The sequence below is a fragment of the Xenopus laevis genome, chromosome 4L (genome assembly GCF_017654675.1).
Source record: "Xenopus laevis strain J_2021 chromosome 4L, Xenopus_laevis_v10.1, whole genome shotgun sequence".
Lineage (NCBI taxonomy): Eukaryota > Metazoa > Chordata > Amphibia > Anura > Pipidae > Xenopus > Xenopus laevis.
This window is the reverse complement of record NC_054377.1, coordinates 120,376,250-120,389,211: the sequence shown is the minus strand read 5'-3', so window position 1 is coordinate 120,389,211 and position 12,962 is coordinate 120,376,250. Positions and strand designations below refer to the sequence as shown.

At 37.9% G+C, this 12,962-nt stretch overlaps 1 protein-coding gene across 3 annotated transcripts in view; it reads left to right on the top strand.

Moving 5' to 3' along the window:
- The window catches only part of pla2g6.L (phospholipase A2 group VI L homeolog), a 27,551-nt gene extending 14,589 nt beyond the window's left edge, over positions 1–12,962 (top strand). For all 3 annotated transcript variants that reach the window (XM_018258876.2, XM_041590731.1, XM_018258875.2), the window contains exons 8-17: positions 752–860; positions 1,396–1,530; positions 4,757–4,847; positions 4,984–5,147; positions 5,983–6,133; positions 7,093–7,229; positions 9,610–9,764; positions 10,476–10,643; positions 12,523–12,596; positions 12,699–12,962. In XM_018258876.2, the coding sequence (XP_018114365.1) occupies positions 752–860; positions 1,396–1,530; positions 4,757–4,847; positions 4,984–5,147; positions 5,983–6,133; positions 7,093–7,229; positions 9,610–9,764; positions 10,476–10,643; positions 12,523–12,596; positions 12,699–12,843 (1,329 nt within the window). In that variant the 3' untranslated portion in view covers positions 12,844–12,962. The remainder of the gene's footprint in view (positions 1–751; positions 861–1,395; positions 1,531–4,756; positions 4,848–4,983; positions 5,148–5,982; positions 6,134–7,092; positions 7,230–9,609; positions 9,765–10,475; positions 10,644–12,522; positions 12,597–12,698) is intronic.

The window sequence follows — 12,962 nt, the reverse complement described above, 5'->3', positions numbered from 1 at the left end:
TTTATATTCAGGGCTATATTCTGGTCTGATGCTGTCCTAGGCAGTGGACCTCTCGCACCCATCGGCGCATGTGCTATGTTGTCTTAAGCGTAACATGCATGTTCGTGACATCCTTTCCGCCCACGACCCGCACCTGATACCCCCACATCTGCCTCTAGATTTTGTGGGAATATATATCATGTGGCAAGGAAAGATTAGTAAAAATGATTTACCATGTATGCATCTGAGGGCAGCACCCTTAAAGCTGCCCTCAAGTGCCTGATAAATGTTCATATCTATACTGTTATTCAACTACCTTATTGCTAATTTAAATTGAACCCTAACAACCAGATATCTGAAAAGCTACTGAACTAAAACGTAAGTAATTTAAAAACCACACAAGATTATAAAAAGACCATATTCTTAAAATATCACGTTCTACATCATATTAAAAGTTAATCTAAAGATGAACTACCCCTTGTTAGCCTAGCGCCAGACCCAATGCTACAATCACTGAGATCATATAAAGTAAAGCTCTTTAAAATATCATCAATTGAGGTGAGCAATGTTTTATCAGCACTTGCTGAATCCTACTCTTTAGTTTGAGAGGCATACCTGTATGTATACAGCACAGACTCCTAGACAAGTGATCATAGTGAGCAAAGAACTGGTTGAGATCAAGCTATAAATCTAGTGTAAGCCATTTCTGGCAACTTTTTAGCTATTGTGTATTGGGTACTATGCTTCACATCATCCTGTTTATCCCTCACAGAAGGACCATCTGGAGCTCATTAAAGCCCTCATGGTTTTTGGGGCAGATGTGGAGCAGCACAATGATTTTGGGGAAACGCCAGGACTCATTGCAGCCAGATCAAGCAAAGGTTGTGAACCCTAAAACATTCAGCCTGTGAGAGCTTTCTGCCCAGAGCCTTTTCAAGTTCTGTATTATGGAGCATGCATGGAAAGCAATAATTAATGAGTTTATTTTGGATACACATCATTCATGCACAATCATGCATGTTTTTATTTGTTAATGGAGTCTGCATTACTGCATTTATAGTAATCCAAGTTTCTTACCCACACATACAACATCACGTCGTTAATGACAATTTTCTAACTGCCTTGCTCTCTACAGTACTGCTCCTTGGCCCAGTTATTCCCTATGAATTTTCCTTAATTAATGGAATCTTGTGATTAACTCTGTGTGGAGAAAAGCAGTATATTTTATATTGTGCAAGATTCTACATGAATCTGTACTTAACCTAGGCAGCATGATTTTTTACCCACACATGTATTATTATTTTTTTAATATTCTGTACTAATTTGTTATTCATTTAACATACGGTAACGTTCTTGTGTAGCCACTAGCTGCTCACAGGTGTGACATATGTTTCTTCCCATTACTCCATTTCAAAGGGAACAACCGAAAAGTGCTTCTCAGCATGCTATGTAACATAGGAGCAGAGCGCTGTTTACCCCCTGACACCCAGCTTCCGCCTACAGCTACCTCCCCCTCCAGTGTGCCCCCCACGGACAGCTCTAGCGGCATAGGTAAAGCAGTTCTGCCTCTCCCTCTCATGGATCTCCACTACACTATCATATCAATGGGGGCTCAGAGTGACACTTACTTTCCCTTGTTTCCAGTAATGATTACCTCATATATAAATGGGCCACAAATGTTTTAAAATGTAATTGGTCCACTTAAGATAATGTTATTTGCCCCGAAGGACACATTACTTTATACATGGATGCATTTCTGCCTATGGATCCTATAACTCCATTCAATTTGGCCTCACAGTTTGATGACTTTTTCTTATACTATTCATAGGAGAACGTGCCCAAATATAAAGCATTCAGTACTTTCATTGTAATACACAGATTATGTGATCAGTCCTGAGCTCCCTTTGATGATGAAGCTTTTCCAGTTCTTTATCTGCAAACTCCCTAAACCTTATCCTTCTGCACTGCTGTCTTTTCCCAGATTTTTCCTCTTATTTCCCTTAGTCCATGGTTTGGACAAAGCTTGCATATCAAGTGTGTGAATGAATAGTATGTGTGTACAGTGGTAAATGTTATTTATATGAAGTAAAAGGAATATCTGTGCTGTAGGCACAAAATAGTCATTTATTTGAGTTAGCTCTAACACATCTGCTAGAAAAAGGGATTCCCCCCCCTAAAAGAAATGCTGCAAGAAAATAGAATGAAGAGAAACAGGTGCTGAGAGTTAAGACGTGAAGATAAACTTGATAATTTCAGAAACGATGCAGAATTTTTAATTGATTATATTCAGAAAATCTCTTATTTCTGTACGATGAAGCTTATATTGAACTTTCATTTTCAAAATTGTTGTAATGTTTCAGTTCTTATTTAAAGGACAAGGATAGCCTTGGTCACTGCGACCTGTTAAAAAAAAAAAAAGTTCTCTGTTGCACCTCCTGAGACCAAGAAAGTTTGACTTTGCTGGAAGTTACATCCTCCTATTTGTTGAAAGCAGACAGTTTGCATTAGAGTAGCAGGGCAAAGCATGCACAATTCAGACACTGGGCAAGAAGCTATGGAATATTTTTTTGCTCCATCTCAAATGCCACCATTCATGATCAGACTTTTCTTGTAAATCACAAAATTTATACCTAGATTCAGTTTTAAAATTGTACTTTTAAGTCATGTGATGGGGAGATTAGCCAAACAGGTGAGTAGAATTAATGCTTTGGCACATCCTGAGGACAATGTGAAGAACATCTAGACAGAAAAAATACAGTATTGTAATCAGTTTATATTCACGTCAAGGCCTGCGATTGTGTATAATTACATTTTGTTATATTTTATAGGAATACGTAATTAAGTAATTGAAATATAAAGTACTGTTGCCCTGCACTGGAATTTTATGTTTGCTTCAGAAACTCTATAGTACTGTAGTTTATACAAATTTACTGCTGTGTAGCCATGGGGGCAGCCATTCAAGCTAAAAATGGAGAAAAGGCACACGTTATGTAGTAAATAAGCTCTGTAGAGTCCCACTGTATTCTATTGCAAAGTTTATATGCTATGTAACCTTTGTATTTTCCCCTTTTCCGACTGAATGGCTGCCCCCATGGTTTATTTTTATAAACTAAAGTAATGTTTCTAACACAAAGAGACCAGTTTTACCGGTGCAGGGCAACAGTAAATTTTATATAATTGTACATATATATATTTATTTTTATATATATATATATATATATATATATATATATATATATATATATATATATATATATATATATATATATATATATATATATATATATATATAGAGAGTCAATGGAGAAGCCGGCACTCTCGTCACTATGTATAAACGTGCCTGGGTGCAGTGTCCAAATTTAGTACATCTAACACACAAAAGGTCCGCACTCTCAGGACTTACTTGTAAATAAAAAATGTTTTATTAAAAGACTATATATATATATATATATATATATATATATATATATATATATATATATATATAGAGTTCAAGAGGACCCGCACACCTTGGTTAGTGAACCAAAAATTTCTTTATTTTTCAAACTTGTGCATATATATATATATATATATACTTTACAATACTTTAATTTTTTTTGTTAGCATACCTTTCATGGGTTCTTAAAGGTGTAGCTCGCTTAAATTAACTTGCAGACAGTAATAATCAATTTGCAATTGTTATTCATGTTTGTTTGTTTAAGCTTTTTGTTCATTTATCCAGTTTAGCTTTATAGGGGTTTGGGTCCAATTTACCCTAGCAACCAAGCTGTGGTTTGAATGAGAGACTGGAAGATGAATTAGGAATGGGCCTAAATAAAAAGAAACAACAACAATAACATTTGAGTCTCACCAAACAATTGATTTTTTGCTGCTGGGGTCAGTAAACCTCCATTTTAAGGTTGGAAAGAGGCAGAATAAAATAATGAAAATCATTTTAATTTTTAATAATTAAAATAAATAAACGAGAGACCAGTTAAAAGGTTGCTAAGAATGGTATGTTTTATAACATACTAATTATTAACATAAAGGGGAACTTTATATTTTATTCAGTGGGGTTTGCATTATTTTTATTCAGTTGCATTTTTTTAATTTTCTGCACATATGCTAAGGTAGATACCTTTAATATGAACACTAAAGCCTGTAAAAGGACTCTGTTAGGATCTGCGTGACTCATGAGCAGAGTTTACCATATACACGAAGAGCCATACCTTTGTAGATATCCCTGATGCTCCATATCTCTCTATATAAGGGTATGCACTAGGGCAGTGGTTGTCAATTATTTTAGTTCCAGTCCCCTTATCTCATTAAATGAATACAGATATTGGTGCATGAGTTATTCAGCAATATTTCTGCAAGGGTGTCTGCAAATACTTATTTACCATAAATCTGATTCTAACTGACCGTTCGGCTATGATTTCAGGGGTATCTAGGAGAGCAAATGGCCATCTCCAGTTCTCACCCTAACTGACCTTTAGGCCCCTGGGGAGGTCAGTCCCACAGCTTGGAAATGGGGGTACTAGGGGATCCTGTGTTCTTCTTCCTCAGTAGTAAGCTTTTGCATTATTATTAAATTTATGGCCAGTTTGCTGTATGGTTATGCATGTATGCGTGTGTGTGTGTTTTGTATTAAATTCCTCTCTGCTTCTTTTTACTCTGCTGGAAGAATACACCTTTGTTTCCCTGCACTTTTTTCTGGTTATCTTTATTTATTCTTTATATATTTTTTCCCTTTTTTACACCATTGGAAATAGTTGTTTTTTTTTATAATTTATCCCAGGTTTCCGTGACTTTGTTTATGTGTCCACTGCCTTGAGTGGCATGCTGATAGCACAAGATACCGTGGACTTTAGAGAAGATGGCTTGCGAGTGTAAGTGCCATTGATAGTATAAAGCTCCTGTTGTTCTGTATGTAACTAAAGAACTAGATAAATAAACATGCGTCCTGACTGCCAGCAATAAATAATGGTGTCCGTATGAGTGTGTTGGCTATTCCTTGTTCTATAGGAAAGACCGTCTCTTGTGTTTGGATGGAGGAGGGATTCGAGGACTAGTTTTGATTCAGCTGCTTATTGCCATAGAGAAAGCAGCAGGGCGTCCCATCAGGGAATTGTTTGACTGGGTTTCTGGAACCAGTACTGGTGGCATACTTGCATTGGCTGTAGTGCATGGTAAGTACTGGACAGATTATTATCATTAACTTCAACACTTTTCTCTGTTTTTGCAATATGAAAAATATTCTTACCCACTTACTGCAAAGATTAAAGAGGTTACATGTCAAGCATTGTAGGCAGGACCTCTGTACTGTTGAGTTCTTTCAAAATAACATATAGGTCAAAGTGACTATGGGATAACATGCCACATAGCCAATGTAAAAAAAAAAAAATGTTTTTAGTATTTTAAATACTGGTTTAAACAAACATCATGTCATGTGTAGCTCAATTATTATTCTGATTTCTACTAAATGAGACTGCATGATATAGTTCAACTACTGCATTTATAAATTTAAACTGTGCCATGTTGTGCTATACAGATATTATACAAGGGAATCCAATTGGGCAGCAAGGGAACATTTTAGGGATACACTGAATCAATAATTTTTGTCTATACTGAACCGAACTAAACCCTTTATTTGTATATTTAAATTTGTGTCTTCGTATTTATGCTTAACCTTGAGGTAAGGGGGAGTGACTACAATTGGGGCATAAACCAAGAAGTCTGAAATCCCATTGCAGTCATCTATAAACGCAGACATTGATGAATTAAAAATGATTAAAAGGATACATTAGGGCACTGTCCCCTTCCAAACAGTAAATGAGCTACCACTTCCTGCAGCAGTAGGCCTAGTGCCTTTTGAAGCCAAAGAAAGCATTAGGACTCGTATATGAACCGCAAGTGCAAAGATGGCCTCAGTCGTCAGCACTGTTCATTAAAGGTACTTTCATGTCAAGTGCTTTCATTTGTGCATTAGCTAGCACCCTAACTTGTACCAACTCTCTGCATCAGGAATGCCCATGGAATATGTTCGTTGTTTGTACTTCCGTATGAAGAACGAGGTTTTCTACGGCTCTCGTCCTTACGAGTCTGGTCCTCTGGAAGATTTTCTGAAGAAGGAGTTTGGGGAGCACACAAAAATGTCAGATGTCAGGAACCCCAAGTGAGTGCTCAGTCTGGCAAGACTTTTTATATTAAATGTTCATTTTTGTATTACTTTTATATTTGCTTATTTCCATTGTACAGAGAATTGTCAAAGCAGGAAATAATTGATGTTGTGTATAGGGCTAAAGGGACTTGCTGACACCTACAACACTTTGATAAAAACTGAGGTTTATCCTAAATCCGAATGCTGCATAATGCAAGTGGGAAACTTGTGCATCCCTGGCATAATCACCTTGTCTGGAGCCCACAGCTGAGTCTGATATTTTTGGCAGCAGACCTTCATGGCCAAAATATCGCTGTCAAAACCAGTAAATTAACAAAAAGTACATAGCAGAGGGGTTTTATATGTGTTTGTTTATAGAAGTGCATTGATCAGTGCTCCACAATAAATACAAACAATTGGAAGGCAGATTACACGTTAGATAGAAAGATGCCAGTGACCCAAAGACATGTGTTTGTGAAGATTCTCATTCATCCAGGTCATGGTATATCTGAAGAAATAAGTCAAATCAACTGCACTTGCTGTGGTTTTTTTTCTTGAAGACTTTTACCAGTCATCCAACTGGCTTTCTCAATTTAGAATAACTTGTGGAAACCACACTGACCAAAATGACTTGCGACCAAAAGCTTGCATTACTTTCCATGAAAACTATACATATAAATACACTTAATAATAATAACTATGCAACACATAGCACACAGGAGTCTGTCATAAACCTTGTTCTTGACCGTGATGGGACCAGTCACAGTTCTGGGCATTTGAGGTATATTGCAGCAATCGAATACCATATTTGACTTTGCTCTAAATATATTCATGCAATCAAGATCCTTCTGATCGTAAAGTGGAACTTTAAGGGTCAATATACAGTCCAAGTACAGAGATATATTTTATAACTACACATAACTCTATGGTCTATGAAAATTCAGTACCAGCTAAAATCCTTTTGTCCTTATTAGGGTTATTGTGACAGGGACATTGTCAGACAGGCATCCAGCTGAACTGCACCTCTTCCGAAATTATGACCCCCCTGAAACTAATCACGAGCCTCCTTACAAGAGCGTTGCTTCTTTCCGTCCTGTAACAACACCAGCAGGTAAATACCTTCTTTCCATATCTTTTCAATATTCTAATGTGATAATAGGACACAAGACAGAGAATAAGTTTTAGAGAAATATAAATCTCTTTCTTTTGGAAAAGTTCTAAAATATTACATTGATCTGCTTATTGTTGGGTTCCAGAGATCATAGTAAATGTTTACCCAGTGCGTGTTTTGATGATCTGAACAAGGATCATATTAGGCCACTTCCTATTTATTGTCAATGACAAGCACTAGTAGTGTTCCCAAATTGGTTTAGTACCACACCTCCAGCAGTACATTAAACACATCGGTACTGGTGGTGCAGCTCTCGACAGGCACTTGTCAAGTACAGCAACAAACAGTGTATTTAAATGAGCTGCGCACAAACCATATTTCAGGCAGGCAGGATGCTTACCAGCATCAACGTTTCAGGGGGCACAACCCTTATGAACCTGATGGGAGAGTTGAACTTCACAAAACGTGGGGGCCTCTGTGATGGAAGCCCTGTTGGGCCTCTTACCATTCAGTCCGACATTGGATGCACAGCTAGTCACAATAAGGGGTTAAGCCCCCTCCTGCATGAAATATGTGTGTAGATCTTTGAAGCACCAGTAGTGGAAAGTGCAGGGCAACCATGGGTACACCTTATTGTCATTAATGGGAAGCAGCCGATGGCGCTCGATATCTAGTGTGTCATATCTCTTGCACTGTGACAGAGATAAATGATATTACCTTATTCTAGTAAAGATACATCCAGCAAAGTTGCACAAACCCACTGCATTCTTACAAGTTCTACAAGCCACAAGACTGCTTCCATTGTGGTTTATATGGTACACTAATGAAAGAGGATACTTGCTCTCAGCTTGTACTTAGCACATGCTAGGAATTCAACTAGCTGGTCCAAGTGTCACTTGATAAAGGCAGCATAGCATGGACACCTGAAGGATAATAAATAGGGGACATTAAAGGCCCGTTCCAGCAGCTGAAATGTGAAGATGGCTTTACCCAACATGACCAGGTCTCCTTTCCACTTACAGATGTGGAGGAAGAGGGAGTAGAGCATTTGGAAACATCCTGGGAAGGTATAAAAAGAGGCATATGCTGGCTCCCCTTTCCTACAGCTTCCAGTACTGGCACATTAGAGCATCAACTTCGTTTTAGACTTAGAAGGTTCCTCCTCCTTGCTTGCTAGTTGTAGGCTTTCTAATTATTTTTTATTTGTAGGATACTGGTTTAGGTAATAAGATATTAGATGGAATATAGCTAAATATTCATCTATGTATGTGTGTATGTATGTATTATTGAGGAGCAGAGAAGCACCCAATTGTGGCCATTCAGCTGTCTGGGCGTCTCTTCTGGCTGAAAAACACAGGTTGAAATACTTCCTGCCATACTCTTTATCCATCCTAAGCCACACACCAGCCTTTAGTGTCAGACTAACCGGATGCCAGATCAGTCATTGTTTTTTTTTAAAAAAAGGGCAGCTGTACTTACCAGCTGCACAGGGTGTGTGTCCTTCACTGCACAAACCATATGTTCAGCACCCAGATGCTTGAAATAACTATTCACTATTTTTGATTATCATATATATATATATATATATATATATATATATATATATATATATATATATATATAGAAAATCCAAAAATACGGATGCACACAGGTATTTCCAAAATAGTTAAAAAACTTACATTTTATTCAGTACATTTAAAAAAGCAGGACCTGCTTTTTTAAATGTACTGAATAAAATGTAAGTTTTTTAACTATTTTGGAAATACCTGTGTGCATCCGTATTTTTGGATTTTCTACATATTGCTGCTTGGGGGTAGCACCAGGACTGTGTACGATTTTGTTGGTGTGCTGAACTAATTGGACTTTTATATATATATATATATATATATATATATATATATATATATATATATATATATATATATATATATATATATATATATATATATATACATACACACAATATCAAAACAGGAGGGTTGCTGGCTGGGGAGGATTTAGCTGTGAAAAAACAGCGTTCAATGGACATTGATTACAGGTAATGCTAGAATGCACATAAAAAATAAAACAAGTTAGGGACCGCCATTCGGGGTTTACCTTGACGTGGTATGGTGGCTTATCAATTTTATGATCATAACTTTGTAACAAAATAACCCCTGTTTTGGGTACATATGCAATAGCATTTATTATACTTATATATATACTTTAAAGCCTTTAGAGTGCTCCCACAACCCCCCTGTTTTAATATTATATATAGATATATATATATAAATATATAGATAGATAGATAGAGATATTTATATATATATATATATTTGTTTATAATAAATGCTGATCAGTTTATTTTAATTGTACCTGCCTTTCCATTTCACTGCCACAGAACAGCTAGTGTGGCGTGCGGCCCGCTCAAGTGGCGCTGCCCCTACTTACCTTCGACCAATGGGCCGGTTTTTGGATGGCGCACTTCTGGCTAATAATCCCACTCTGGATGCAATGACTGAGATTCATGAATACAACACCTGCTTGAAAAAAAAAGTAAGGAAAAATATTTGCTTTTCACACAAATGTAGCATCAGTGAAATCTTGAGTCCTGCGTAGTTGTCGCTTACCTGTTCTGGACTTTCTGGACTGGACTAAATACACATTTTTTAGTATATATAGTTATTCTTAACTATACATCCTGAATAATACAACTGCATAGAGTGTATTACACTCCAGTTAAGCTTCTTAAGAATGGTCCAGCTGCCATGTGCAGAAAGCTTCCCTACGTCACGTTACAGAATTTACATCATCATGGTCTCATTTTAGTCTGAGGCCATATTTTCTATACAGGCACTTAAGGGCCCATGCTTAAAGCTTTAGGTGGTGGCCCTCCAATTCCTATATATTTAGAAAAAAAAAAACTTAACCCCCCCCCCAGCCCACAACCAAACACTTGCAGCTTCTTGTGACCCAAATGCAGTGATGCAGAAGATCCTTCCGTAATGTGTTGTTGGCTGGAGATTTGACCCACAGGATAAGACTTTTGCTAACATCTTTGGTCACTTTGTAAAATGTGTTGCACTAACGTCTAATTGTTGCCATTTGTACTTACTATATCTTGGTATATTTTGTTTTTATTCTAATTTCTATAATAAACTGCATGAATTAAATACAAATGTAACATTGACAGCTTGTCTGTGCTGCAATAATACAATCAGTTTTTGCAGTAATGTAATACATTCAGATTCTCTCTATAACCTGTAGGGAATGGCCGGGCAGGTAAAGAAACTTGGAATTGTGGTCTCACTGGGTACTGGAAAACCCCCACAAATCTCCGTCAGTTCTGTGGATGTCTTCAGACCCTCTAATCCATGGGAAGTGATGAAAACGGTGGTTGGTGCAAGAGAGCTTGGAAAAATGGTGGTGGATTGTGTAAGTATTTACTGTCTGTTTCTTTTAGATTGGTGCAAAGGAGACCAATGCACATGGACTGATATATCGGGGCAATGTTGCAGGCTCCAAATTTAGAATTTTTTTTACCCCCTGGGAGATTTCTTAGACAGCAGAAACAAAATGACAATGTAGGGAAACTGCAGAGTTGAAAAGGGTTGGCTGAGAGTGCATGAGCAGTCAGAAAAAGGTAATTGATATTTCCATTTGGTGAGACAAACAGACCCCTACATGGTTTATTACCTGAGTGCAAGGAACCCCACACAATAAATTATGGGTTTAACTTCCACCACTTCAGCATATGCTCTTGGGGTAGAGATGATGGCCCCTCAACTGATGAAATGAGTATAGACTTGAGTAGAAAACACACACCAAAAATCAGGTCCCACAGCCTGTCAGATTTGTAATGCAGTTGGTAGGGGAATCTTGCAGAGACTTTATTTGACACTTTCAGGTAAAACCTTATATAATTCTTTACACTACTTCCTCCAGCTACACATATACTGGTGCTGTTAATCATGGGGTGTTTCGTCTGCCACTGTCGTAGGCTTTGGGCAAACAGAGTGTTGGCTCTGCTGCTCTCAGCCTGCACCCTATGTTTCAAGGGATATCTAATATTAATTAGTCTGGTCTGGATAGAAAAGGACACCGTAAGTATTCTGCAGCCCAGGGCAATCTAATCCCAGACAATGTCAAACATTTGAGGCCAAAGTGAAGGAAAAATAATACTACCACATGAGTGGAGGCATCATTGTATTCCCACATACATGTCATTGCTTGTTAATTGCCGGCCCCCACTCATTTGTATGAATTGGTCAGTGGAACATGTAGCAAGTCTTTTCTTATTTTCTGTGGAGGTGAAGGGATACTGTCATGGGAAAAACAAACACCATTTAATAGTGCTGCTCCAGCAGAATACTGCACTGAAATCAGTTTCTCAAAAAAAGCAAACAGATTTTTTTAATATTTAATTTTGAAATCTGACATGGGGCTAGACATATTGTTAGTTTCCCAGCTGCCCCAGTCATGTGACATGTACTCTGATAAACTTTAATCACTCTTTACTGCTGTACTGCAAGTTGGAGTGATATCACCCCCTCCCTCTCCCCCCCCCCTTTCCCCAGCAGTCTAACAACCGCACAATGAGAAGGTAACCTGATAACCGCTCCCCAACACAAGATAACAGCTGCCTGGTAGATCTAATAACAGCACTCAATAGTAAAATCCAGGTCCCACTGAGGCACATTCAGTGACATTGAGTAGGAGAAACAACAGCCTGCCAGAAAGCATTTCTGGCTCATTCTGAAAGCACATGACCAGGAAAACTGACCTGAGATGGCTGCCTACACTCCAATATTACAACTAAAAAAATACACTTGCTGGTTCAGGAATTAAATTTTATATAGTAGAGTGAATTATTTGCAGTGCAAACAGTGTAATTTAGAAATAAAAACGACATCTTAAAAATCAGGACAGAACCCCTCTAAGTAGCTATCTCTTTTGATAGTATTTTCATGCAATTGACTTCAGTGGAAGTGGTGGCAAGCTGCATATGGCATTTAAACACAAAACATGGCAGTCAATGTGCCACATAAAGTCTACAGATTGCACTGATGTGCCTGAACTTCAACAAACTTTCATTTTTCAAACAGTCTAATCCCCATTTGTTAAGGGTTGGGGATCAGACACAGACGATCCTTCCCATGCTGATCTTTACAGACAGTAGAGAGGAACATTCCCCTGTATTTAATCTAACTGTTGGGATGTCCTGGCTGTTTTAGAGTGAATACAAAATTTTGAGAAATGTGGCTACCCTATACCAGACTTGTAACCGTTTGCGTGTGTCTCATTTCCCCGTCAGTGCACAGACTCTGATGGCCCAGCAGTTTCCAGAGCTCGGGCTTGGTGTGAAATGATAGACGTTCCTTACTTCAGGTGAGAAATATAACTTGTATGTTCATTCTGCAAAAGTATTTTGCAGTACTGAGACTTCATTCCCTTTGCTGAATGTTCATATTTCTCATTCTTCTTGCACAGACTTAGCCCTCAGCTCCAAACAGACGTCATGCTTGATGAGGTTAATGATGCTGTGCTGGTGAACATGCTCTGGGATACTCAGATCTACATCTACCAGCGAAGGGAGGTTCTGCAGCGGCTGGCTAAGACACTTCTGGAACCCTGAGCAATGAAGGGGCAACACACACAGCAGTTAATATAAATGAACATTCTGATCAAACTGGAAGAATATTTGCTGGGTACATCTTGATGCAATCCTCTAAAGACCCAATTGTATTCTTTTAA